General features: G+C 52.6%; 13 protein-coding genes across 16 annotated transcripts; 10 read left to right on the top strand and 3 right to left on the bottom strand.

The window, feature by feature from the left end:
* Positions 1–251: 251 nt before the first annotated feature.
* On the top strand, positions 252–2,115 carry PV07_04576 (uncharacterized protein; the record flags this gene model as incomplete). Its single annotated transcript, XM_016391395.1, has 2 exons — positions 252–519; positions 614–2,115. 2 exons carry the CDS (start codon positions 252–254, stop codon positions 2,113–2,115), a joined length of 1,770 nt encoding a protein of 589 aa, XP_016253297.1.
* Positions 2,116–2,712: 597 nt separating this feature from the next.
* On the bottom strand, positions 2,713–3,816 carry PV07_04575 (uncharacterized protein; the record flags this gene model as incomplete). The annotated part of the gene is made up of 1 exon (XM_016391394.1): positions 2,713–3,816. The coding sequence occupies one exon, from the start codon at positions 3,814–3,816 to the stop codon at positions 2,713–2,715; it is 1,104 nt and encodes a 367-aa protein (XP_016253296.1).
* Positions 3,817–3,896: 80 nt separating this feature from the next.
* On the bottom strand, positions 3,897–4,253 carry PV07_04574 (uncharacterized protein; the record flags this gene model as incomplete). The annotated part of the gene is made up of 1 exon (XM_016391393.1): positions 3,897–4,253. One exon carries the CDS (start codon positions 4,251–4,253, stop codon positions 3,897–3,899), a length of 357 nt encoding a protein of 118 aa, XP_016253295.1.
* Positions 4,254–4,567: 314 nt separating this feature from the next.
* On the top strand, positions 4,568–5,585 carry PV07_04573 (uncharacterized protein; the record flags this gene model as incomplete). Its single annotated transcript, XM_016391392.1, has 2 exons — positions 4,568–4,587; positions 4,646–5,585. 2 exons carry the CDS (start codon positions 4,568–4,570, stop codon positions 5,583–5,585), a joined length of 960 nt encoding a protein of 319 aa, XP_016253294.1.
* An 804-nt stretch (positions 5,586–6,389) lies between these two features.
* PV07_04572 (uncharacterized protein) lies at positions 6,390–7,343 on the top strand (the record flags this gene model as incomplete). Its single annotated transcript, XM_016391391.1, has 1 exon — positions 6,390–7,343. The coding sequence occupies one exon, from the start codon at positions 6,390–6,392 to the stop codon at positions 7,341–7,343; it is 954 nt and encodes a 317-aa protein (XP_016253293.1).
* A 468-nt stretch (positions 7,344–7,811) lies between these two features.
* On the top strand, positions 7,812–8,330 carry PV07_04571 (uncharacterized protein; the record flags this gene model as incomplete). Its single annotated transcript, XM_016391390.1, has 1 exon — positions 7,812–8,330. The coding sequence occupies one exon, from the start codon at positions 7,812–7,814 to the stop codon at positions 8,328–8,330; it is 519 nt and encodes a 172-aa protein (XP_016253292.1).
* Positions 8,331–8,400: 70 nt separating this feature from the next.
* PV07_04570 (uncharacterized protein) lies at positions 8,401–8,625 on the top strand (the record flags this gene model as incomplete). Its single annotated transcript, XM_016391389.1, has 1 exon — positions 8,401–8,625. The coding sequence occupies one exon, from the start codon at positions 8,401–8,403 to the stop codon at positions 8,623–8,625; it is 225 nt and encodes a 74-aa protein (XP_016253291.1).
* A 1,219-nt stretch (positions 8,626–9,844) lies between these two features.
* Positions 9,845–11,354, top strand: PV07_04569 (uncharacterized protein). Its single transcript, XM_016391388.1, has one exon. It carries the CDS (start codon positions 10,952–10,954, stop codon positions 11,321–11,323), a length of 372 nt encoding a protein of 123 aa, XP_016253290.1. The 5' UTR covers positions 9,845–10,951; the 3' UTR covers positions 11,324–11,354.
* Positions 11,355–12,034: 680 nt separating this feature from the next.
* PV07_04568 (uncharacterized protein) lies at positions 12,035–15,824 on the top strand. The gene has a single exon (XM_016391387.1). It carries the CDS (start codon positions 12,043–12,045, stop codon positions 15,064–15,066), a length of 3,024 nt encoding a protein of 1,007 aa, XP_016253289.1. The 5' UTR covers positions 12,035–12,042; the 3' UTR covers positions 15,067–15,824.
* PV07_04567 lies at positions 14,750–15,954 on the bottom strand. Of its 2 annotated transcripts, XM_016391386.1 has the most exons (3): positions 15,884–15,954; positions 15,691–15,732; positions 14,750–15,630 (listed from the first exon to the last, which is right to left on the bottom strand). In XM_016391386.1, exons 2-3 carry the CDS (start codon positions 15,717–15,719, stop codon positions 15,084–15,086), a joined length of 576 nt encoding a protein of 191 aa, XP_016253288.1. In that variant the 5' UTR covers positions 15,720–15,732; positions 15,884–15,954; the 3' UTR covers positions 14,750–15,083. The 2 variants fall into 2 exon arrangements, with proteins under 2 accessions (XP_016253288.1, XP_016253287.1); XM_016391385.1 differs by having other exon boundaries at positions 15,691–15,954.
* Positions 15,955–16,092: 138 nt separating this feature from the next.
* On the top strand, positions 16,093–18,272 carry PV07_04566 (18S rRNA biogenesis protein RCL1). The gene has a single exon (XM_016391384.1). The coding sequence runs from the start codon at positions 16,179–16,181 to the stop codon at positions 17,400–17,402; it is 1,224 nt and encodes a 407-aa protein (XP_016253286.1). The 5' UTR covers positions 16,093–16,178; the 3' UTR covers positions 17,403–18,272.
* A 356-nt stretch (positions 18,273–18,628) lies between these two features.
* Positions 18,629–21,615, top strand: PV07_04565 (uncharacterized protein). Its single transcript, XM_016391383.1, has 3 exons — positions 18,629–19,558; positions 19,634–20,186; positions 20,296–21,615. The coding sequence occupies exons 1-3, from the start codon at positions 19,145–19,147 to the stop codon at positions 20,769–20,771; spliced, it is 1,443 nt and encodes a 480-aa protein (XP_016253285.1). The 5' UTR covers positions 18,629–19,144; the 3' UTR covers positions 20,772–21,615.
* A 1,020-nt stretch (positions 21,616–22,635) lies between these two features.
* On the top strand, positions 22,636–26,287 carry PV07_04564. Of its 3 annotated transcripts, none has more exons than XM_016391382.1 (6): positions 22,636–23,135; positions 23,696–23,944; positions 23,999–24,485; positions 24,538–24,901; positions 24,956–25,175; positions 25,225–26,287. In XM_016391382.1, exons 2-6 carry the CDS (start codon positions 23,776–23,778, stop codon positions 25,827–25,829), a joined length of 1,845 nt encoding a protein of 614 aa, XP_016253284.1. In that variant the 5' UTR covers positions 22,636–23,135; positions 23,696–23,775; the 3' UTR covers positions 25,830–26,287. The 3 variants fall into 3 exon arrangements, with proteins under 3 accessions (XP_016253284.1, XP_016253283.1, XP_016253282.1); XM_016391381.1 differs by having other exon boundaries at positions 22,636–23,498; XM_016391380.1 differs by having other exon boundaries at positions 22,636–23,944.
* Positions 26,288–26,320: the final 33 nt, after the last annotated feature.

The raw sequence follows: 26,320 nt of genomic DNA, 5'->3' as shown, positions 1-26,320 counted from the left end.
CGACTTCCATTCTTAAGACCGTCACTTGAAGGCCAAAAACTCCGACAGGCTACATTAGCCTTGATCTTGTATGCATTGAGTATGGTGGGGACCGGATACGGAGTGTAAAGCAAAGGGGGTGGACAGAGTCGCTGGCCGACTCCCTGATCTAGGCAACTATAAACATCGAATTGCCATGTTCCCTTCGAATACTCGACTTTTCAACCGGCATTCCTCAGCAGACGGTTGCTTTGAACACAGCAGTGGTCAGAATGAAGAAGCAAGCTGACGCTTCCACCGACGATTCGCTCACTTCCTCGACAATTGTTACCACTCAGCCTGCTAGCAGGGGTGAAAATGCAGAGTCGTTTCAGAGATCTTCTGCAAAGGGAGATGAGGAGCATCAATACCTGGGACCACGGGCCTTGACACTTCTAGGTGGTTCCCTTCTGCTCGTCATATTACTCGTCACTCTCGATGCCTCCATTCTTGCGACTGCCATTCCAAAGATCACAGATCACTTCCATACCATCGCCGACAGTGAGTTATCCCTCTTTGAAAACGACGACAATCATTTGCGGCAGTCGTTGGCAGATAGGGAATATTCTGGAGACAGGCTAACAGATATTGGCAGTTGGCTGGTACCCTGCAGCATACATGATAACAAACGCCTCTTTGCAGCCTCTCACCGGAAAAGTGTTCACATACTTCTCGCTAAAGCGTGCCTTTCTTGTTTTTGTGGCCGTTTTCGAGTTGGGATCCTTAATCTGTGCCCTGGCCTCGTCTAGCACAATGCTGGTCGTGGGGCGAGCAGTCGCTGGTATGGGCGCATCGGGTCTGATGAATGGGGTCCTCACCATAATCGCTGTTGCCGCGTCTCCTTCCATCCGACCGACCATTATGGGCCTCCTCATGTCTTTCGCTGGTGCTGGGCAACTCATAGGGCCACTGATCGGTGGTGCCCTGACCGAGCATGCCTCGTGGCGTTGGTGCTTTTGGATCAACCTTCCCATCGGCGCAGTGACCATAGTGGCGACAATTTTCATCCGTTTCCCGGCATACAAGGCTCGCAAGGCAAACTGGACCTTCCGAGACGTAATTCACGACTTTGACATTACGGGATTTATTGTGTTTGCGCCAGCATGCATCATGCTTCTCCTCGCTCTGGAGTGGGGTGGAACTACCTATCCATGGTCGTCCGCTACCATCATCGGACTACTCTGCGGGTCGGCAGGGGCATTCATAGGCTTCTTCATTTGGGAATACCGCCAGGGAGAGTCTGCCATGATTCCAATATCGCTAATACGGAAACGAGTCATCTACAGCAGTCTGATCAACGCTGCATTGCAGTTCGGGGGAATACTACTCTACGTCTACTACCTCCCGCTATGGTTCCAAGTGATCAAATCTGCCAGCCCAACCATGAGCGCAGTCTACATCCTCCCCACATTTGGGTTGCAAATATTCAGTGCGATACTTGCTGGCGCCATAACGTCCCGGTTCGGCTATCTTGCACCACTGGCTGCAGCTGGTTCCACTTTTGTTACTGTCTCAGCAGGGCTGACCAGCACGCTCACTACGCATACTGACGCAGGGAAGTACATTGGATATCAAATCCTCAACGGCGTCGGACGAGGCATGTCGATGCAACAACCCGTCCAAGCGGTCCAATCCATTGTCTCACCCGCCATGATCCCCGTCGCCACCGCCACCGTGGCATTCGCACAAACGTTCGGCGCCGCGCTGTTCCTCAGCCTTGGTCAAACCACTTTCCTCAACTTGCTCCGTCCGGCGCTACGCACTTATGCACCCGAGGTGAATGCACAGGACGTAATCAACACCGGCGCGACGAACTACCTCGCCAAGCTCGCAGCTGGGGCGAACAACGCCGCCACGAGGAATGGTGTGCTCCTGGCGTACAACGAAGCGATTACGAGGACATTCTACCTCGCTGTGGGTTGTGGAGCCGGTGCCTTCTTGACGAGCTTGGGACTGGGGAAGACAAAGGTTCCGACGAAGAAAGACAAGAAGAGCAAGGACGCTGAGAAGCGAAACGAGGACGAGGAGAAGGGCGAGGGTCCGAGCAACCAGGAGGAAACTGGGAAGAGGAGGGACGAAATGGACGGCATGCCATGAGGGTCGAAGCGGGGGGTGATTCTCTGCACCTCATGCACTCCCGAACTCAAGCCGGCCTCATCATGTCCCGGGAGCGCAAGAGAATGCAAAAAGGACATGGAAAACGCGTGGTGAGATCCACTTGATGGCTCCAGGAGTCAGCATCACACCATCTCTTCTCTACTCATCTCCAGGGGTACACTGGCGCTCTACGGCGAAACCACATGGAAACCACCTTAGGTAAAAGGCGCGGATATGATTCCCTGGAAAATATACATGGTTGTCGGTCTTCAGAATAGTTTCTTCAAGTCTCTAGGGGCGATTCAACCAATCTGTCTAATCGTCTAGGATAGGGTATACCAGTTCTATATGTTTGACCTTGTTGTTCCTCTGAGCCGTCTACCGCTCCCTTCTATGGGGGCGACTGTCTAGTTCTCTAGATCGCAGTCCTCTGTTCCGCTGCTATTGCTCGGCGACCGCATCCAACATGGCCCGGCCCTGCTCGGGCGTCTGCTGTCTAGACCCAAACCCTTGAAAGGAAGCCGGCGTTTCAACCACTTGAACCACATCCAAGCAGACGGTCTCTCACACTCGGACCTGTGCTCAAAAGCCGCAACTCTAGGCACCAACTTCGAGCAATGACTTCACGGTATCCACAACACTCTCTTCCAAGCTTCGGTATTTCAACCCCAACACCTCCTTGGATCTCGAGTTATCGTACTGATAGATATCCTGGGGCATGTCGCTCTCGATCTTGTCCGGCAGCTTGCTGGCCAGATCTGGGAAATGCTGCTTGATGATATTCGCGATGTCGGCGTTGGAATAGAGGCCGGCGGTAGTAAAGAAACGTTTGCCGCCGGCTTCGGGAATCTCCAGGGCCTTGACGTGGGCAAGTGCGACGTCCCGGACGTCGACCCAGAGGTAGGCGCCCGTTGGAGGGAGGCCGGAATCCTTCGTGCGGCCTTGGATCATGTTCCGGATCCGTTCGTTGGACGTGTTGATGGTATCGAGGGAATTGAGGTAGTGCACGACCGGACCCAGGACGAGAGGCGGATTGATCGTCGCGACATCAAAGTTGGGCTTTTCCTTTTCGACAAACTCCCATGCCGCCCGCTCAGCGAACGTCTTTGACGCGCGGTATGTCGTCGCTGGATCCTGCGTAGCTTCTTCTTCGGTTACCGGGTTCCAGTTCTTCTCGCTGTAGACCTTCTCGTGCGATTTGGGGTTTATGATTGCCGCGAACGAACTGGTGATGACAACTCGCTTGACGGTAGGGGCATATTTCTTGACCGCTTTGAGAATTCCAGTCGTACCAATGATGGCAGGATCAAGGAGATCTTTCTTGGGATCCGTGACGTTGAAGTGGAATGGCGACGCGGTGTGCAAAACGCCCTCAAAGGGAGGATCTGACTTCACGGCCTCGTCGAAGGCGTTTTCTTGTGCAATGTCACCAACAATCACATAGCTGAGTTTGTCCTTTGGTTGACCAGGATGATTCCTCAAGATCTTTTGGCCCTTCTCCGCCGAGCGCACGGTGAAGACGACAGAGTGGCCATGCTGAAGCAGATAGTCGACGCAGTGAGCGGCGATAAAGCCGGATCCACCTGTCAAGAGAACCCTCATATTGTTGGATGGTTGATGATAACGTTTCCTAAAGATTGCAGGCGAGAGGATTAGATGTGGTCGAAGTGGTCTAAGAAGATTTGTTTTGGTGAGCAGCATCAGGACGCTTTATACATTCCGTCGGATCGTAGATAAGTTCGGCTGGTCGGAGGATTCAGCCCTAGCCGCTGGAAAACTCTTTATCCATTCGCCTGGTGATGGAGTTGATTGACTTCATCTCCGCTAAGCCCGTCGTAATCGATATCGACTCTCCACATGCCACGCGCTTTGAGGGCCTTCTGGGTCCAATTCGGATATAACTTCGCTTGCTCCTGGGGGTTATCCTGCGTTGCGAGCCAAACCATCCTTCTCAAACCCCGCCGATATTGCTCTGCCTGCGACGGCGTTATGTCTGGAAGTGCCTTGAGTTGCGCCACGACATGATTGGGTGAAACGCTGCGAAGGTCGCGATAGGATGTATAGCCGAGGCGGATTAACAGACTGGCTGTTTTCGGAGTGATGGCCAAGTCGTATTGTAGCTGTTGCTGTGCATTCATTTTACTCTCGATGACTGATGTGTCACCTCGTGAGGCGGAGGACAGCCGATGCAGACAGCCCCGTGGTGCGAAGAGGGATATATCGAGAATCACCACCCGCCCTCAGCAAGCTGGTCTAATGGCTCGTACTCGTATGTAGCCTGCTCGTTGTTGGTGTGGGTGGCGCAGACTGAGGGCTGGAGTAAGAGAGGGGAAGACGGGAAGGCTGCGGAGAAATTGTCGCCTCCCGCAACACCAAGGCGTAAGGCTGCCCATCTCTCCATCCGCGACTTTATTCCCTCACGCAGATCATCCACCCGGACTTATTCAGCATCATGGGGAACGACGGAGGAAGGTGAGTCTGGTCTTTATCACCGCGAGATATTGACGTACGGTTTACTAATTGTTGACAGCATTCCTACGCGACGCGAGCTCGTCAAGGAAGCTGCGCGGAACCCAACAGCCACCGAACTGAAAGACAAGCAAAAAGAGCACCTTGCTCATCGTTGGTCGACCTGTCCAGTCTCCCACAAGCCCCTGGTCAAGCCTATCGTCTCAGATTACTCAGGCGACCTCTACAACAAGGACGCCATCATTCAGTTCCTACTACCCGCCGAAGCCAGCTCTGTGGACAAGCAAGAGTACGAGAAATTCATCCAGGGCCGCATCAACAGTCTGAAGGATGTAGTCGAGGTACAATTTGAAATAGAACATGACGAGAAGACCAAATCAGACAGATGGATCTGCCCTATCACATCCAAAGAGCTCGGTCCGAATGTCAAGGCAGTGTACCTCGTACCCTGCGGACATGCTTTCTCGCAAGAAGCCATCAAGGAGATGAAGAACGAGGGCAAATGTGTTCAATGTGGTACTCCCTACGAGGAAAGAGACGTCATACCCATTCTTCCGAGCACTGAGAAGGACAAGGCACTCGTAATAGAGCGGATAGAAGCCTTGAGGTCTTTGGGACTCTCACACTCTTTGAAAAAAGCCAGCGGCAGCAAAAAGCGGAAGGCAAATGGAAACACCAAGTTAGAACAAGTGCAGAATACTTCGGAAGGGCAAGCAATCAGGGCAAACGGGCAGGAGAAAACAACGCCGTCCGACGCCTCTCTTCCTGCGAAACCCCAGTCAGGGACCTCGACACCGAATTTGCCGAATGGGATTAAGAATGCCGCAACCGCCAGTCTCACCGCACGAGTCATGGAAGAAGAAGAAGCCAGGAAGAAAAGGAGACGTGAGAACGAGAACATCAGTTCCTTGTACTCGAAGAAATCAGATGAGAAGGCCAGAAGGGACGGCGATTTCATGACCCGAGGGTTTTCGATCCCAGCAAACGCCCGACACAAATAGTCCCAACTCCATCCAGCCTTCAGCCAAGAGGCTTTTATTGCTTCAACTCTTAGAAGGGGAAAGTTTTGAGCGACCAGTGTCGTCATATCAGCGAGCGTCGAGCGCAAAACGATCGACGTCTTTGTTAGATGGCATTGACACTACTTTCAACGCTCAGCTGGTGCTTGGTCTTCTGATTAATGCACTTTGCGGGGAATGTCGCAGTGCCCCAGAATGAGCATTCATAATCAGACACCTGCAGCCGGTCGAGCAACAACGAGCGAAGAGACGTGGCTTATCAGTCGTATTTCCTGTCCAGGGACGAGGCCGAATTCGGCCGTTCGAGGCTGGCTTACTCTTCTCGCTGGCTTATTGGCTTACGTCCGAACACTGAAGCACCGAATTTCCCGGCGCCAACTTTCCTTCTCAGTGATGATCGGAGATAAATCATTACGGCTCGACCTGCAGGTATGGAGCCCAGAGCCTTGCTCTCCCACTATGGTCAGGGACACCACTATAGGGGCTGTTGTGATTGGTGTTTCTCCTCTCGACTGGTTTCAGACTCCACTAAAATGCGACGAGCCTTGATGAAGAACTCTTCCTGTTATGGCATCTTCTAGCCTAAGACATAAACTGGACGACAGTCGTGCTGTCCCGGTGGTCCACCAGCTCGAGTATAAAGCAGAGCACATGTTGATGAAATGCCCCATGCGATCAATACAAGGCAGTCTTCTCGGTATACTCGCTACAGAGGGCATGGCGTGAGCTGCCACCCTACGGGAAGAAACATCTCAAGCCTTCCAACCCTGAAGCCTTCAAAGCACTATGTCGAAGTTTCCTTCCTTCACCAAAACATGGCATCACTCGCCGTACGCAGCGATTGACCCTCTTGACCCTTCTCTATCCGCTCACGGAAAGACTGTTTTCATTACCGGTGGCGCAACTGGAATTGGCAAGGCAACAGCCGTCGCCTTTGCCCAGGCCGGGGCACGGGCTATTGTCATCACAGGTCGGACACAATTCACGCTTGACGGTGCGAAGACCGAGATTGAGGAAGCAGCCAAGACTAGAAGTAACCCGGGTTTCCAATGTTTTGTCTTTCGAGCCGACGTGGCATCGACAAATGCTATGGAGGACGCCTTCGATCAGACTGTCCAGAGGTTAGGCGGAATCGATGTTCTTGTTTCCAACGCCGGGTACCTGGATAAGCACTCAGTTATTGCCGAATCAGATCTTGATGATTATTGGCAATGCTTTGAGACGAATGTCAAAGGCGCCCTCGTTGTTATTAAGGCATTCTTGAAAACACGTTCACCAGCTCAATCTCCGCCGGTGTGTGCGCACAATCGCAGTGTTTCCAGGCCCGTCATTATCAACATCTCCACCGGCGCAGCTCACTTGCCACCCCCCATGTTAACTACATTCTCTGCGTATGCCGCATCGAAACTCGCGGCTCTCCACATCTTCTGCTACCTCCAAGCCGAAAACCCCGATGATCTCATAATATTCAACCTCCAACCGGGTGAAATTCCTACCGCCATGGCGAGAAAGGGACAGCGAGACATGGCAAAAGATGATGTACGGTTGCCTGCATCCTGGTGCGTCTGGGCGGCCGCCAAAGCAGAGACCGACGCGAATTTTCTCAAAGGGAGGCTCGTCTGGGGCAATTGGGACGTTGATGAGCTGTGTGCAAGGAAGGATGAGGTGGAGAAGGGAGATCTTCTAAAGGTCGAGTTGAAGGGCTGGGGTGGGGAGTTTGTGGAAAGATATGTTGAGTGAAGGGTTCTGCAAACATACATCAACGGATAGGAGGATATACCTCAGGTTCAAGCCATCCTGGAAGCAAGCCTTGTACTCGATATTTCTAGAGACGACTGGCGACATTTCAGGGACAATTGATCCATATTTTCCCCCTTTGCATCGTCCGTACATACACGTGACAGCAGAGATTGATCTGTCTACCTGGCTGCGTGCTCTCGGAAACAATCCGTGCCACTGCGTGTCCGTCCACATTGCATGATGGATACCAGAGGAGTTCTTCTGGGTTGGGGGGAATATCGCCCATCTCGTCGACACACTCACTTGCGTGAAGGCTTTTCAGGGTCGTCGAACGCACGGACCAGCAATCTGAGCCTGCCTAGCATCCAATTACTAGGCAGAGCCTACAAGTCAGTAATAACTTTCTTTTCGACCCCTCTCGCGTCAAGCTTGAACTTGGATTCTGCATCCTTTGTTTCGCCTTGACCGATGTGGATCTTTCCCATGGCTGCTGTAGAAGAGGTCAGAGAACCCGACCATCACCGGCACTCAGTCAACAAGGGTCGCCGAAGGTCTCTACGATTACCCAAATTCCTCCACTCACTCGAGCTCGAAGTGTCTCGTGCCAACACCGCCATCAGCGTCGCCGAAAGATTCAATCCCGAGGATTGGGAATTTTCAGAGGAATTTGAACCAGATGATATGGTGACGGAGTGTTATGAGGGGACTTTCAGCTACCTCGTCTGTCCCCACGGCGATCCCTGCCCAGAACACAATCGGAGAGAGGCGCATTTGAACAATCTTGTAGTTGCTGTCGACGGGGCTTGCTCTGGAAATGGAAAGCAGAACTTCGACGTGGAAGCAGGCATTGGTGTCTACTTCGGCGACGCCTCGCCTGACAACATAAGCACAGGCCTTCCCAGCCGGTTCTCGACAAATCAGCAAGCAGAACTGTTGGCACCTATCTGCGCCCTCGCGGGTCAGGAGGCTGCTGAAAACCAACCATAAATTGAACGGTATGACAAATGTCGTGATTAAGACAGACTCGAATTATGTTGTGCAAGGAATGACTGCATAGATGAGAAAGTGGCAGAAGAATGGTTTTCGTACCGATCGCCGCACTCCTGTTGCAAACTCTGACCTCCTGAAGTCGCTGAGCAAAATGGTCAATTTGATCCAAGATGACCTGAGTGTCTCGGTGTATTTCTGGCATGTCCCAAGATGTTTCAACAAAGAGGCCGACAGGTTGGCCAAAGAATCCCTGACAGCTGGCAACATCAAGGATTTTGAAGTGGAGTTCTGAGTATAGGCGGTTGAAGATCCCATGGGTGCAGTCCGCATTATGGCGGGAAAATAGGTCCCAACAACTTCGAGGAAGTGGCATCCTGGGTACCAGGACAGGATCCTGTCCTGCGGTCTAAATGTACAGGTATTCAGGGACACATGAGCTCAATCCCTCCGTTACCAGACAGCCCCTTTTGTGACACGATGCTCAGAAGGTCACGAAAGCATTAGCAAGAAAGAAGGGAGACCAAGGCACCAATCGATGGCCAATCTATGTGATTCACAATCCGATGGGCTGAGGAGAGACACGAAGCATCAGCCTTGCATCCGCGACAAGGCTGAGCATGCAAGTCGCGCCTGCCCCTTGCACAAATCCCAAGTCTGGCAGGCATCAGCAGAGAATTCTGCCAGTCACATCATCACCCGCCTCCCTCTCAGAGATTCTGCTTCACCCTCCTGTTCACACCGACTCTGTCCTTGTGGCACGTCAAAAGTGACTCCGCCGGGCGAAGCCATTGCAGACACTTTCAGAACCGTGCCCAACAGGGGTCGCAAGCGATTCAGACAGACCCTTTGACATTTTCTTCTTCCTCGATGTCACGTCCAAATCCAAGTCCAGAGAATCAATCCAACCTCCCACATCCCGCGACAGGCTTCACGAGGCCGTCTCAAGCTCCTGCCTTGCCCGCTGAGATTTGGCACCGCATTCTCGAACCTCTGAGTCCTCTCGCACTGAAAACAATGCCCCTTGTATGTCGCGACTGGTCTCTGATAGGTGCTCACTACTTATTCAGCACGGCCTATCTGAACAGCTATGAGAAATCCTGGGCAGGGCTTCGGAGTCTTTGCAATTCCACCTACGCTTCCCTTGTAAGACGAATTGTTTGGAATCCGCTGATATTGTTCGAAGAATGTCTCGATGGTCTAGTATGGAGGGAGAGGTACCATAATCTTCTCAAAGGAATGGGTCGATCGGAAACTTTAGCCCTTCATCTGGAATATACCAATATCTATTCAAAAGAGGGAGACCTACTTCGATCTTTAGCTGTCGACTCTATGTCGGAGGCCCTACGAAACCTCACCCATTGCTATGAATATGAATGTGTCATATCAGATGACTACGATTTGGAGTCGGCTTGTGTTGATCCCTGCGTGAGAAAGAGGGTCCAAGGACTTCTATGGGAGCTTTCGGGCCATGCCGCGTGGGGACTGCGGCCAAAGCGAAAGATGTGTGACGACGGAGAAGTCGCTATGCATGAAGAAGCTGAACAAATATTGCGCACTGGTGCAGGGGTATTTGAACTGCTCCAACACTGTCCCTCCGTCAAACGTCGGTGGAATTTTTCGATAAGGACTGGTTTCGCATGACGAAGAAGGGAAGATCTGAGATGAATGGCTGTGGAGCAGTGCGCGGATACACCATCCCTGGTTGTTCCTGCTCTGCCATCCAGAACATGTCATTCCGGCTCAGATACTGCAAGGATGGTTGGCCACCGGCGAATCACGTTAACCTCCGATGGTTACTCGAGGATACTTTTGGGGGCATACTCTCATTCCCTGAGCTACGAGAATTTTCGTTCGAGCCAGTTACAGCGACCCAGGCCCAGGTTTGATTGAAGAACTTTACGCCGACCCAGACCGGGACTTCTTGGAAGATGACTACTCCACAGAAGGATACGAAAACTCTTCTCGGTCGGAGCCAGATGAGAACGATTCTTTGGAGAGGTCTAGAGAAGCGCCACCGCTTTACAGCACCTTATCCGACATGTTAGCAGAATACCTCCGACCGCATTGGATGACCCAGGATATGATGCTTTCGCTCTATGCAAAGCTAGATCTCGGCTTGGTCAAGCTTCCTAAGTTGGAAAAGCTCGTCTTAACCAACGTGACGCTTGATGCGAGATGCCTACTCCTATGGTTATGCGAACAAGGACAACTTCCTGTTTCCAGGCTCTCAATTTGCTTGAAAGGGACTGCCTTTCTGTTTGATCTCGATCCAAAGACACTCTTCCAATGACTCGCTCAGCTGAACGTCAATTTGTCCTTCGACCCTAAGAGAACATTCCACTACCCTGTTCTCCCAAGTGCCGTTACAAGCAGTGCTGAGAGACTCCGGAACGCCGTTCAACGTATTCTAACCACATGGCCTGTCGGTCTGCTTTGGTCAAACTATCCTATCGAAGAGCTTCTTTGGGGATATCCTCCACTCCAGATGCCGGCGCTCTCAGATTTTGAAAAATGTCCACGTCGGGCCCATCGATATCAGGCGTCGCCCTAGCGAGTTCATATCCATTCACGAGGAATTCCAGCTCCGGTGGCCGAAAGTCAAGGATTTCGCCTACACCATGCTTGGCGCAGAAGGTTGCATCTGCAACTGGTGGGTTGACACGAAAGTCCAACCTGAGTCCTTGATCCTCTTTAGGTACCGTCCGCATTGGGCTCTCTGGCCGAATCCAGATTCCGACCCTTCTGGCAAGGAATTCGAGCATGAAATACCTAGCCATACTACCGAGCTCGATCAACAAGTGGCAGAACTTGAATGGCAAGAACAGCAGCTCTTATTGCAGTACGAGACGGAGATGCTTGGCCTTGAAGTTATGCAACAATTTCGCCGCATAGCAGAACTTGAGTGGGAAGAACAACAGCCACTAATGCAGTACGAGACGGAGTTACTTGGACTTGATGTTATGGAACAGTGTTATCAGATATTCAATTAAAAATTGTGATCCCCTATCGTCGACAGCGTAAACGGGAAGCTGTGTCAGAAAGAATGCTCGAAGCGCTACTGATGCCTGTCCCAGCCCCTGGCGCGGAAACCCGGGGCATATTGCCTTGTGAAGCTGGTACGTCCCGTTCAATTGCATTGTTGAAATGCTCATAATGGTTCAAGGGGAGGCTATTCAAGAATGCAGTGAAACGGAACAGGGCTGTTGGCTTTCTATGTTTGTGAACTTTTAGCAAACTGCTTCATTATCTGATGGGCGGTATTATGAGACTGAGATGAAAATCCAATATGTAGATAGCTGTGCCTTCAAAGTCTATCAATTTACAGGAACACATTTTGCTCGTCTCTTCCTAGTGTATTTGTATCCTCTCACTATGCACCTGGTTCACTTGTCTTTCTATTTTGCTGACGATTATGGGCTGCCTACCAGAGCTATTGCTCCTGTGAAAACAAGGCTTGAAGAGCAAGAATGGACCTTTTCCTTTCAATGACTCTAGCTCAAACGTATCCCACATATTTCATCCTGCTGGGTTTATTTTGTGAATAAGAAATTACCAGTATTCGGTACGTGGTTACTAGGTATCTACCGAGTAGTGCTCGTTCATCCTCTTATGAAGTCCGGCATCCCTAAAAGCGGCGACCATTCCGCCTCGACAATTTACGCGTCAAGCGCGTCGACCTCTTTCATCTGATTGCGGCCAGACAAACCCGATGCGGCCGTTCGTTCAATCACTCCATGGCCGAGACCTCCGATTGCTAGAGAGCATCGTTCGCCCAAGGCCGCTCCTGATACCTCACAGTCAGCATCGAGAGACCATAAAACCTACCGTCAAGCCATGGCGCCTTGGTCAAGATCAGCGGAGAGGAGCAAAATCGGTGTCAAGGAGGAAGGTGAAAGAGCTACAACAAGGCACGATCCAGGCTGAGGCTCTCCCCGACCTACCCGCCGATGATGAGCCCCAGTATCCGACGGTGCTCCAGGGTGCCAAGTCCAACATGGCCAAGTTCGACAACTGCGTCCTGCTCACGAGGGTCGGCAATTTCTATGAATTGTACTTCGAGCAGGCGGAAGAATACGGGCCTCTCCTCAATCTCAAGGTCGGCCACAAGCAGACCAAGCTTGGTCCCGTTGCAATGGCTGGCTTTCCCTTTTTTCAGTTGGACAGGTTCTTGAAAATGCTTGTGCAAGATCTCAACAAATATGTTGCTATATGCGAAGAATTTTTGATCCAGGTCTCTGGCAAGGTCAAATCTGGTGGCCTCAAGCACGACCGTCGTGTGACAAGAGTGATTACCCCGGGTACACTGATTGATGAGAAGTTCCTGGACCCATACGAGTACAACTTCCTGCTATCGATTAACCCGGACCCTGTCGTGATCGAACCAAGCAGTGGTAGCACCTCCGAAGCTTCAGACCCCGAGCGCGAGCAGAAGATCGGTCTTGCTTGGTTGGATTTATCTACAGGTGATTTCTACACGCAGACCACAGGTCGCGGCTCATTGTCGTCGGCGTTGACTAGAATTGACCCGCGCGAGATCGTTATGCCCTCTGACATCTCCGAGGAAATTCGCGATGAGGTGCAGAAAATCGTTGGGCATGACCATCGACTTCTTACGTTGCACAAGACGGAGAGCGACTTTGTTTCCATGACCGAATGGAACCAGATGCTCGAGTCCCCTGTGGCTATAGGTTCAGACGAGATTTTCAGCACAGCAGAAAAATGTGCTGGGCACCGACTCTTGGACTATGTCCGCCACCGCCTCCAAGGTGTACAGCTTCGTTTGCAACCTCCACGTCAACGGGAACTCCAGGCTATCTTGAACATCGATCGTAACAGTCTAAGGGGCCTGGAGATCTTGGAAACTGCACGAGACGGCCTTGGGAAAGGAAGCTTGTTCCATGCTGTCAAGAGGACTTCAACTAAAAGTGGTGCTCGCCTTCTCCGAGACCGCCTCACATCTCCATCAGCTTCCCTGAGTGAAATCAATGATCGACTTGACCTAGTGTCGGTATTCGTCGAGAACGAGGAACTCACGGAGTCTTTAATCTTTCGACTTCGACGAACATTCGATGTCCAACGTATCGTTCAGAAATTTGCACTGAACAAAGGAGATGCTGACGACATGCTATCGCTAGCGAGCGCTATCGCCGAGACCGTCGCAACGAATGATCTTCTGCAGTCATTAGAGCAAGACTTGAACGTTGCAGAAACCAATGGCTTGGATCAAGCGAATGTCGTACTACCTCTCCGAAAGCTTTTGCGACGTTTTGAATTGCAAGGTCCGGCTGAGCTTCAGGCTCTGATATCTTCTGCCATTGACGAGCAAGGTCTCATGCAAAAGCATCGCCTTGAAGAAGACGAAGCGGCAAGTGTAGCAGCCATGGCACATGATGTCGTTCTGCAGAGTGCTCCAGAAGAACTGGAGTTGTTGCCTAAAGCCGTGAGAACACGGACCAAGTCGGAAGACCAGAAGAAGGATGAGATTGAACTCGAGGAACCATGGATAATGCGTCGCAATGCCAGCGAAGCGTTGCTTCGGCTACATGAAGACCTGGACTCCCTGCAAACAGAGAAAGTCAGCCTGGCGAATAGACTGCGAGAGGAATTATCTGCGCCGACTTTGATCCTCAAGTCCACACCTGGCCTCGGCCACATTTGCCATATCCGCAGCGCTACAGGCTTCAATCGAGAGAAGTTGGAATCGCTCCACGCCAAAATGGTCTCATCTTCAAAAAGTACTCGCTCCTTCTATCTGAGTGACTGGACACGGCTGGGCCGTCGAATCGATCAAGCGGTTCTCAACATCCGAGATGAAGAAAAAAGAATCTTTGCAACACTGAGGGAGCTTGTCATCAAGAACCTGGTGACACTACGGCGCAATGCGGCAGTCATGGACGAACTAGATGTCGCAAGTGGCTTTTCTCTCCTCGCGAGGGAGCAATCATGGGTTCGACCTATCCTGAACAATGGGACGGAGCACAAAGTCATCGGGGGCCGGCACCCTACCGTCAAGGAAGGACTGGAAGAGCAAGGCAGGTCTTTTGTCAGCAACAATCTCGTCCTGGACCAGAACGAGCGAATATGGCTGGTAACAGGGCCCAACATGGGGGGAAAGAGCACATTTCTCCGACAAAATGCTCTGCTTACAATCCTTGCTCAGGCGGGCTCGTACGTGCCAGCTGTCCATGCTGAGATCGGGCTTGTCGACCAGATTTTCAGCCGGATAGGAGCTGCGGATGACTTATTTCGAGATCAATCTACCTTCATGGTGGAGATGCTGGAGACCGCAGCCATTTTGAAGCACGCCACACCGAAGTCATTTGTGATCATGGACGAAGTAGGGAGGGGCACGACTCCTGAAGACGGTACGGCTGTTGGGTACGCGAGTTTGTATCACCTGTATCATATCAACAAGTGCCGGACACTTTTCGCAACCCATTTTCATGCCCTTGCAGACATGACACGGAGCTGGTCAAAACTTGGCTGCTACTGTACTGATGTGCTTGAGGACGAGCATGGATCATTCATGTTTTTGCACCGATTGAAGAAGGGCATCAATAGACACTCCCATGCGTTGAAGGTTGCAAAATTGGCGGGACTGCCTCCAGCAGCACTCAAAATTGCAGAAGATGTTCTGCGACAGATCACGGCGGCTAAGGGTAAGGTACAAGAACTGCCTCCAGCAGATGTAGCAGAAGAAAGGGAAAAGACCTTGATGGCTGCGACTGGATGACCATCGATATGAATTCCTCATTCATCTGGGAATCTTGGAGGCTGTTGAATCTCACCTGGTGCCGGTTTTGATGTTGCAACCGTGCGACAGTTCTTACATGTCCGGGCGTCCATATCATTCTCAAACGCCAGCACACCTTCCTTGATCTGCGTGCCCAAGTCTGTGAGGTGAAAGCTTGCCTCATGAACAACGTTATGACAATTTTTGCAATACCACCTCAGCGTGTCAACAGAGTCTTCCGGTCGAGGTTGTTCCAGTACAACACCCACGGTATCCGCGAATCGGACAGGGTTATGAGGGGTGTTGGGGGGTAGGAGGAACATCGAGTTCTCGTGGATGGGAATGTCAACGGGCGTGTGTGGTGTGGTTGAGGTGTCCATGGTCTTCAGCAGCATGGAGCCTTTATGCTGGTAAAAGAACTCGGGTGTAGTGTTGATGTGGTAGTCTGTTCGAGCATTTGGGCCACCCACAACCATGACAGTCAGACCACCGGTAGAGGCCGAGGGGGCATAGACGCAGTAGTTGTTGATGGGTGGCTTGAGGAGATGCGAGTTGTCCTTGAGCCTGGAAAACGAGTCAGCGGGGGTCGGGACAATGTTAGAACTACTGAAATGTTCTTGGTACCATTTAGGGAGATTCAACGCGGCAGCCATGGTGGATTGGCTTCTAGATGGGAACTGCGTCAGTCTGAGGTGGAATGGATGTTTGCGCAATGTTGTAGCAGCAGCGAAAGGCCTGACTTGTGTACAGCGGACTGGAGGATATTTGTGCAAACTCCTAACGGTCTTCATTGAGCGCGGCTATGTTCCTGACTTACAAATGTAGAGAGGCAGAAGAGATGGCGGCCCGCGACTCTGTCAACTGCGGAAAGTCAAATGAAGAGGATCAACGTCAAGTCGATGCATCGCATCATGCACTCCAGAGGCCAAAAGCGGCATGTGAACCTAGACTGGACTGATTCCGATGCGGAGAAAAATTTGTGTGCTGCGGAGAAGCGAACATGTTTCGACTTTTCCAACGTAGAATGCCGATTCTCAAGCGCAGGCACAAATAGAGTCGCATTCACACATAACATGCGCTGACGCCTGGTATTTTCTCTCTTCTATACCATAATGTCGACCTCCCAACCTCCCCTCCGATTTTCCTCGCACAAATCTCTGACCTCACGCCTGATTTTGTCCACGTTGCTCGGTCGCCCGATCCGCATCGATCAGATCCGCCCCAACTCACCAACCAACCCTGGCCTTGCGCCTCACGAGATCTCCTTCCTGAGACTTCTCGAAGCGGTCACCAATGGCTCGCACATTGAAATCTCATACACGGGCACGGTGCTGCTGTACAAACCGGGGTTGATTACTGGGTCGGCGCCGGGCAGTGGAGCGGACGGCGTCTCAGGAGTGTTAAGACACGAGATCCCCGCCACGAATACTCGGGGGCTGGCCTACTTCCTGATGCCGATGTGCTTGCTTGCGCCGTTCAGCAAGGCCAAGTTCAACATCATGTTCACCGGCCCCGGCGTGATCACGAGCTCTACCCCAGAAACGTGGGGGGATATGAGCGTGGATTCCGTCAGGACTGCGATTTTACCGCTTTACGCGAGGTTCGGCATCGAGAGGGATATCGAGCTGAGGATTTTAAAGCGGTCCAACCCTGGCCCTAGAGGCCTGGGCGGCGCGGGAGAGGTGCAGTTGGTGTTTGGCCACCAAGTGCGGCTGCCCAAGACTTTACACATGCTCAATCCAGGGAGAGTGAAGAAGATCCGAGGCGTGGCTTATTCGACGGGCGTCAGTGGCCAGAATAATGCAAGAATGATTGAGGCAGCGAGGGGTGTGTTGAATCAGTTCGCAGGCGACATTTATATTTTTTCGGACGTCAGCAGTGCTAGTCTAATGCCTGCGCCGACAAAGGACAATCCAGGCGCCAAAAGGAAGGTCGGGCTCGGGTTTGGACTGTCGCTCGTGGCGGAGACTTCGACTGGGTGTCTATATTCCGCAGACTCATCGAGTCCGCCAGAGGGAGGCAAGCCACCGGAAGATGTTGGGCGGATGAGCGCATTCCAACTCCTCGAGAGCATTGAGAGAGGTGGCTGTGTGAGTCTGGAAGCTCTCGAGACTGTCTTCACCCTGATGACCATGGGATCTGAGGACGTCGGCAGAATCCAGGTGGGGCGAGATGTGATGGCCAACGAGCGTACGATTCAACTAGCGAGAGATCTCAATGCTTTTGGCTCGGCAGGGTGGGGGATCAGGGATGTTGAAGGCGAGAAGGGAGCAGGGCAGCTCTTGGTCAGCATTGTGGGTAGAGGAGTTGGCAATGTCGGGCGAAAAATTGGTTGAAGACGAGTCGGTTCCTGAATCCACGAGCACTCTTGGCCTACGGTCGAACGACATCAACATTCAGATCATTCAGCTATGCGAGATCCTCCAGAGAGGACGAGACTCGCATAGGCTTGGGAGAACCAGCAAACTACAGCATCTGGCTCCTCTTCACCTTTCTCCAGAGTATCGGTTCTGGGATCACAGCCGAAAAGCGATGGATTCTCCCGCGATCAAGATCTGCGATGTCGACACGGCGTTGGAGGTGCGCCGTGCTGACGAGAGGACAGAAGGATGCCAGCGATGGATCCGATAGTTCAGCGCGGCATCCAGTCCACTCGCTCATTAATAGCAGCCATGGTCAGCAAAACACGGCCAAGTCGACCAGCTCTCCATCCGCGCGACACAACACCAAGCCAGAGCCAGAACGAGGAAGATAGTGTACGCCGACAAAGAAAGTGTATCACTTCTTCGGCCAGATGCCGGGTCTTTACCTCGCGCCGAGATGTTGGCGAGGCTCCGGTAGAGCAGCCAATAGGAGGAGGGAGATCGGAGGATGATGCCACGAAATCCCGTGACTCGACGCTACCGGGACGCCCGGATGTTTGGGGTCCAGGATGATGAGCTTGTGAAAAGCTTCCGGCCCTGTTAGCTTTTGCATAAGGAGGGCACGGTAACGATACTGTACGCTGTGTAACGCGATTAGGGCTTGGGAAAAGAACAAGGGAGAAGTGTCGAGGATTGTTGTCACCATACGAGGTACTCTTTTGGAGTCCAGTGTGATACACTGTCGAAGTGTCAGGCACTTGTAGACCGGCGTAAAAGAGCGGGGCGGAAGATGCGGGAATAAACCTATTCTTTGCCAATGACGAAATCGCATGATGTTTCTTCGCCGTACCGCATGTCTCTTTCGACTTCACTTTACCGAAGTAATACAAGAACAACTTATACCGGGCATTAGCACGAGTAAACGCCCCGAGTCCAACAGCCGAGCCGTTAGCGGACGAATCCAAATGAACGCTTCAGCTGCAGGGGCCCAGGCAAAGCAATGCTCACATGTTGGGCACACGACAAATGCCTCTTGGAACTTGTACAAGTCCCAATAATGCATGCAGCTGCCGGAACTCGGATGCGTGCCTGATTACTTGATACAGGCAAGCCTTGTCACCCACTCCCACACCGTCGCTTTGATCCCCACAGCTGGGTGCGCCTTGTCCACTGTCCATTCGCTCGTTCCTATCTCTTCTCTGGTCCGCAATGGAATCTGCTGACCTATACACCGGCGGGAAGCCAGTGAGCTCAGCTATTCTTCCAGCGATGACCGTTGACTAAATCGCCTCTCGAAACTCTGATCCCTAGCTCAGAGCCTCGGTGGTGGCCGGAATGGACCTTGCCTTACTCATAGGAGCTCCAGTGGGAGGGAGATGGTACCGACAGCTTTGCCCGTTCGAGAGGTAATGCGGTGGCTGGCCATGCTATGTACCCTGTGCTGCCTTGCTCTTTAGTCTGGTACCCGGTTCGTCCGTGAGATGCCTGTGCCCTCCCCGGCCCATACATATTCACTTTTGTCCCGCGTATCTGGTTGTGTGAGATTCTTCCTGCTTTCTTCCTGAATAGCTGACCCTTGCCCATCGGGATTGTCTCCGTGTCCGTGACGCAAAGAAAGAATACTAGGCAGACATCAGGAGCAAAGAAGACGGCAATAGACGAACAGCCAAAGCAAGGAAACCAGCCAGCAGAGACGAAGAGAAACCGTCCTCGCAATGGGCGCAGGCGCGTACCTTGAGCCGCTGGCCGTCATAGTCCTCCTCTTCGGCGGGGCCTGGATCAACCGTGCGCCAGACTCCTTCTCGTCCTCGCGGAGCCCTCTCACCTTCTCGTTCGAGGAAGACGACGACGATGTCCCTGACCTTCCGCTCGCTCGCGCGGTCGACGGCGGCGCAGATGCCGACGTCGAAAACCTCCACATCTCCCGATCAAAGAGATCACTAAGCCCATCTCTGTTACCAAGTCAAGAGGACAAATGGCGGGAGCGGGAGGTGAAGATACCTGTGTTGGGGTACCGGAGGGTGATCCAGACACCGAATACAGCAGTTTTCCGGCATAGACTGCTGAGCAGAATACTGCACAAGTTCCCCTTCTTGGTAGAGGCCTGGTATTGGGCTCTGATATATTGGGTCAGTCAAAATCTGGAGATGTGGCCAGGCTTCTGTCCAAAGAAACTTCCATTCTGACACATTTGTGGGAAACAGGTCTACCAGCTCGGCCGCGCATTCACTGCCGTCACGTTAGTCGAAGGTACAGTCCACGTTGCGCGCCGACATGCGCTGCAGGTGATCGAACTCGAACAGCGCCTGCACATCTTCTGGGAACTCCCCGTCCAGAAGTTCTTCCTGTCCTATCCACACCTGATGATGTGTATCAATTGGCTGTACAGCTTTATTCACATCCCAGGAACCATCGCTTTCTTGGTGTGGCTGTACTACTACACGATTACCAGAAACCGTCTTATTCAACGCCGCGCAGCTGCTCAGTCAGGCGAAAATGGGAGCGACGTTGGACCGGCAGGATCGCCTTCGGGACCGTGGCTCTACGAGGCGCGCAGGCGGACAATGGCAGTCTGCAACTTGCTTGCATTCGTCGTTTTCACGCTCTGGCCGTGTATGCCGCCTCGATTGCTGAGTGATCCTGAATACGATGGGCCTCAGGCCGAGATCGCCAAGAGCTTCGGGTTTGTTGATACCGTGCATGGCAAAGAAGGCGCAAGTTCGGTGTGGACGCAGAATCGGTTCTGCAATCAATATGGTGAGTCCGAAATCCTCTCCTACGTCCCCAAGGATCAATCAGGGAATGGACGAGCTGGAAGGCAGTCAGTCAAAAAGTTATGTATGCTAATAGACTTTCCTGGACCCAGCGGCAATGCCCTCGCTGCACTTTGGCTACTCCCTCCTGATCGGCGTCACCATCATGACGATCCCGCTTGCTCCCCAGCACTCGCAGCCCTGGAAGATCGTCCATCTTCCGTTCTTCAACAACTCCCACCCCAACCTTGCCCCTCACATCCGGCTGCCCAGCACGCGGCGGATGCTCTGCCTTGCTCTCGGGTTCTTGTACCCCTTCTCTATCCTGACCGCCATTGTCGCGACCGCGAACCATTTCATCCTCGACGCGGTTGCGGGCTCCATCGTGTGCTTCGTGGGCTGGAAATTCAACGATGTACTCCTCAACCTGCTTGTGGTTGAGGATTGGTTCCTCTGGTGCGTGAGGATCCACAAGCCTGTCCAGGTGCCGCTGGGGGCCGAAAGGCAGGCCAAGGCATCGGGGTTGGGGATTAAAGAGAAGGAAGGCTGGGAGCCGGAGAAGACGACCGCCGTGGTGAATGCCGCTTGAAGCCGACCTCGTTGCCAAACAGGAACTCGGCAAGCGCGCAACATTTCCCGGCCGAAGTGGTACAAGTCTCCCGGGGCCAGTCTGAAGGCCACCCCGCGAACCACGATCGATTAAAGAGGTCGGTCAAGCCAAAGAATCCAGTCCATGGACGTCTCTGCGGAAAGAAACTCAAATCGCCCGGCTCGCCTTCTTGGAGACGCCAGACAGTACAACTCTCAGCCCCTGATCCGCCAGAACGGCGTGGTACCCGGGTGCGAAGATGCGAAGCTCAACGCATCAACCAACTCATTCAAGCCTGCCGCTGTACAAACTCCCTTTTCTACTACTGGGTTCCCTTTGCTCTTCCATGACCACGACAAACGAAACGCAGACCTGCATAGATTATTGCTACACACGAGCGTCGGCCGGATTAGGTGCATATAGACGTCTTTCTTCTTGTTGTTACGAGGCGTTGAACGATGTGACGATTTCACGACACACGGCGGCAAGGAGGCTGCGTTCTCCGTTGTGCGTTTGTGATGCTGCATATGAGGTGTTGAAGGCGTGGATCTGATAACGTACCTTATGGATCAGGGACGAAGTGAAGTGAGAGAGACGTCTGATGAAAACTCCTCCGTTTGCAGTCGAGAGTGGGATATGGACCTTGGTACGCGCCGCTCGTGTCAATGCCTCTGCTATGTGTGTACCCCGAGTGCATATCCCGCAGCTATCCTCGGTGCATACCAGCGAGAGTGTGAAGGGGGCTTCCAAGGGACAAGACACAATGTACATGTAATGTTTAATGAGAGGCCATGGACATTCTAATAATTCCGATCCTATCTGACAATCTAATCCTGGTTCCCTGTGCGCCGCGAGGAGATAGTCTAGCGTGCAGTGACATTGACAACGGATCCAGACATGCATGTCCGCCAATAACACAGCCTCTGTATATCTAGCACAGTCGACGGGAGACAGTCACAGGGAGACGGATTTGCAAGGGAGACCACATTGGTGGACGTATACGACCTCTGATGTGGCAGTGATCTTTCAGACTAGACACACGCGTGATTGAGCCGATACTGGAGAAATGCATGAGTATCAATGGTTTATCGCATCACGAGAACGGCTGTGTGTGGGAGATCTGCTTCGCAGGTTAGGGTGAGTATCAGAGAGCATGCATCAATGACATATCCCGCAGAAATGAGACTCTTTGGTCCGGGTGAGATGCATCAAACCTGTCAATTTGGGGAAGGGAATTCGGCTTATTGAGCTTTAAACAGCGATATCCAGAAACTGGAGCAGCCAAGGTCTGACTGAGGATCTCTCGAACTCACGTCCACAGGACTGAAGTTATGATATAGTTCCATTTTCAAGCTGGTTTGTGATGGAAAACGCTGGGACATTGAACAAAGCCAGATGACCAAGGCTCAGCTCTGCTGTGGGCAGTTCGATAGGGAGAGCCACGCCGGCCCGATGTCTCTTTCAGTGAGATCAAGGAGAGATGGAGTATTGGAATGGCACTTGCAGCACTCATACGCCTGTGGTGTACTCTTAGCGCCTCATCTTGAGTCATCCGACAACCATACCTGTTGTAGGCCCGAGCACAGTTTGTCCCTCTCGGTAGGGTAGAGAAAAGGGACCTTATTTCAAGCGATGACCTGTGCTTCCTTCATTCCAGCGGTACTTGGGAGAAAAAGAGTCGGAGTCAATGGAAATGAGACACGAAGCCGAGTTGCCGGGAGACGCCAAGCCCGACCCAATTTGGGTGTCCAGTCTAATGCTTCACCGTATATTTTGCATTCAGCCTTTCTATGACTCGCCGTAACAGTTAGCAGTCAGAGTGCTGGTCAATGTCGCAGTTCGTCCCAGTGTCTCAGCATTGGATGCTGCTCAATTTGACCTCATGTGGCTGCTCTGGAAATAGGAGAATCCATCAAAAAGTTCCAAGTCACATCCAGACAATGAACAGGTGAACCAAGGCCCATCTCAAGAGCGTCCAAGGGAGACCTTCCCATTTGGTGCTGGCCCGATATCGATCTCTGATCTGAAGCTGCGCTGCACATTTTGCCACCAGTCATCCGCAGGTGTTGATCTTTTATCCCCAGCCACTTCCCTTTTGCGCAGACAAAGTGAATGCACAAGCTGCCAGGTGCAATTGATCACCACTTCTGTACCTGCTTTGACTCACGTCGCGACGACAACTTCAACCGCACCGGCCAGACTCCCTTTCGCCTCACACACCAGGCATCTGGTGAGGAAGCCTCAATCTGCCTGCGTCTGACGCGGATATCGACCTGTGTTTCCCCGCCCCGTTCTATCGGAGCTTGAGCTCCACGGCCACGGCCAGCAATTTCAGGAGCAGACTCTGCTCGTGAAGAACTCAAGGTGAGCGCATTTACTGTTCATCTCAAAGGACGGGATCGTGTTTGGGAAGAGAACAAAGAGGAGGACGATCTGGCGTGGGTTGCCTGGCTCGCTCAGGACGTTGGCGATTATCGCCGGCCGAGTTCGTCTTGCACAGAGCAGCTCCCCAAAGGTCTTGGCGACGGTGGGGCTTGTGATTGGCTGCCAGGCAGTTGCAGTGGCTTTTCTCGCTGCGTTGCTTTGGGCCATTTCAATTCCCTCTCCATCATCGTCGCAGTCGCAGACCTCACTTCTCATCCCATCGCGACCACCCGCATACCACCATCCCATCCTTTGTCGCATCGATATCATCCTCATCTTCGTTCATCCATCAAGAGTCGCCTGGTCTGTGGTTCTCCCCTTGTTTGCTGTTGTCGGCTGGCCGATCTCGTTCAATCCGGGTTTTGGCAAGAGCTACTGCTGTCGCGTCCCACGCACTCCCGGCGCACCACAATCTGCGCCCTGATTCCTGAAGGCAGACCGATCTTGCATTGACCAGAATCTCTCCAAGTACATCATTACTGATACCTTTTGCTGGACAGGCTCAACAACTTTCTCTCCTGCGCGCTCCACCAACGCGTCACTTCCCTCGACCCTCCATCTTCACCCACCTCGTTCCAGCATGGCCTCTGAAGAATCGGCTCCTACGACAGAGGTCCCTGTCAAAGTGCCACAACCGGCCGACGGAGCTCCTCCCTCGCTAGCCGAGCCCGCCTCCGGGACTGTCGCGGAGATGTCGGGAGCTCTTCCCGCTGAGAAATCTACTGAGACTGAACCGGTCCAAAACACAGGTATTCTTGATGCATTCGTGATTCAGGAAATCCATGCTAATCTTAATCTCATAGGTACCGCAACCGCAAATGGCCCTGTCGAGACCGTATCAGAACCACCGAAGGAGCCGCAAGAGCCCGTGACCGAGCCCGAAGCTGTGGCCCCCACCGCCGAGGACACCGAGACGAAAGAGACGGATGACGCAGAGACTGCTCAGCCAGAGACCAACGGTGCAGCTCCTGCCGACAAGAAGTCGTCGTCAAGGAGAAAGTCATCGACCGCCCCTGACCACAAGAGCAAGAAACTCAACAAGAAGAAGTCCATGTCCAAAATCACTCATCTCGATGCTCAACCGGGCGATTACTATCTTGCCAGGCTCAAAGGGTATCCACCGTGGCCATCAATCATCGCAGACGAAGATATGCTTCCCGATATCATGATCAACACCAGGCCCGTCACCACCAAGAAGGACGATGGAACCTACAACGAAGCCTATGCGGATGGCGGTAAGAAAATGAATGAACGAACGTTCCCTATCATGTTTCTGGGCACAAATGAATTGTAAGCACCCTCCCAACGTTTCTTTAGTTGCGCTGAAGCTGACAACAAAAAGCGTGTGGATCCACAACACCGACCTGGCTCCATTGACGCCCGAAGATTGCAAGGACGTCACAGAAAAGGGTAAAGCCAAAGCTCTCCTCGCGGCATACAAGGTCGCCGCCGAAGGTCACGACTTGCAATTCTTCAAGACCATGCTTGATGAGCATGCAGCAGCTTTGCAGGCTGACATCGACGCGAAAGAGGCCCGAGAAGCCGAAAAGGTCGCCAAAGCTGAGAAGAAGAAGAAGCGCAAGAGCGAGGCCAAAGCTGAAGCCGACGACGTGGAGATGGAAGACGCTGACGCCGATGTTGAGCCCAAGAAATCTTCCAAAAAGCGCAAGAAGGAGGTGGATGAGGATGAAGACGAAGATGAGAAAGTGAGTGGCAGGAGTTTCTCCAAATATTGGCCGTAGATTCTGACTCCCGTGTAGCCTGCAAAGACGCCCAAGACCACCAAAATCAAGTTGACCACCAACAAGACTCCCAAGACTGAAGAGAAGAAGCCCAAAGAGAAGGCGACCAAGGCTAGGTCCGAGAAGAGGAAGTCGCGAGCCGCTCAAGAGGACGAGGAAATGGCAGATGCAGTCGAACCAGAGCCAGAAGAAAAGCCGTTGGACCCGGTCGAGGCACGCAAAGCTCGCGAGAAAGAAGGTGGGCATTCAGCAACTCAGACCTTTGCACATTAGCTAACCTAGTCCAGTCCTCTTCCTCCGCCACAAGCTACAGAAGGGGTTCTTGTCCAGAGACCAAGCTCCTCAGGAAGATGAGATGCCGATGATGGCCACGTACATCAAAAAGCTCGAAGGCTATGCGGATCTAGAAGTCAGCATCATTCGAACCACCAAGATCAACAAGGTCCTGAAAGCCTTGATCAAGCTCAACACCATCCCCAGAGATGAAGAGTTCCAGTTCCGAAAGCGCTCCATGGACCTTCTGAGCCAGTGGAACAAGATCCTAGGTGCGGAGCCGGCGGACGGCGATGCTGCTGGTGACAAGGACACTGCCACGAACGGAGTCCATGATGAAAAATCCGAGGAAGCTCCAGAAGAAGACAAGAAGGAAGAGTCTTCTGTTCCTCCCGAAAAACCTGCTGAGGCTGCCGAGGAAAAGCCAACTGGTGAGCCTGAGGTAGAGAAGCCTGCAGCGGACGCAGAACCTGGAAAGGCAGTAGCCGAAGAGCCCAAGCCCGCCGAAGCCGAAGAGCCAGCAAAGACTGAAGCGGCGGTGCCTGAAACCGTGGAGAAGGCCCCAGAGTCAGCAGCGGCCGCCACGGAGGCCGCGGACGTTGTCAAGGCAGCCGAATGAACGTGCACAAAAGACCTGCAATGCGACGGTCTCGGAGGGTGAGGGATCATTGATGTGTGATATGCAATGTTTTTAGGCGTCCCTGGGAGTTTGGTTGGGATCGTCTGTCATCACTCCTGATGAATCCTCACGGTCAGATACTGAGAACGCCCGTGAGTGTTGGTGCGAGGAGGCTAGAGATGTCCTCGACATTAGTACGACACTGACACTGGGTGAGCAGGGTTGGCAATGATCGAAATGGAGTCTTTCACGCACATTGTCACGCTTCACGTCTCCGGAGGTTCTTTTGGGGGGAAACAAATAAGAGCTCAACAGCACGATAATCGCTCTTCGCGTTATTGAACTTCTTTACTCTTCTTGTATCCAGTCCGATTATTTAGGAAAGAAAGGCAGCGCGCTGGGCAGTCTCGCCGATGTAGCTAGGGCACGAAAAGAAAATGCGATACATTAGCACTAAATCATGTTGACAAGATACCAAAGAGGATTGCAAA

Source organism: Cladophialophora immunda (assembly GCF_000835495.1).
Source record: "Cladophialophora immunda strain CBS 83496 unplaced genomic scaffold supercont1.2, whole genome shotgun sequence".
Classification (NCBI taxonomy): Eukaryota; Fungi; Ascomycota; class Eurotiomycetes; order Chaetothyriales; family Herpotrichiellaceae; genus Cladophialophora; species Cladophialophora immunda.
This window is presented reverse-complemented; position numbering and strand designations above follow the sequence as displayed.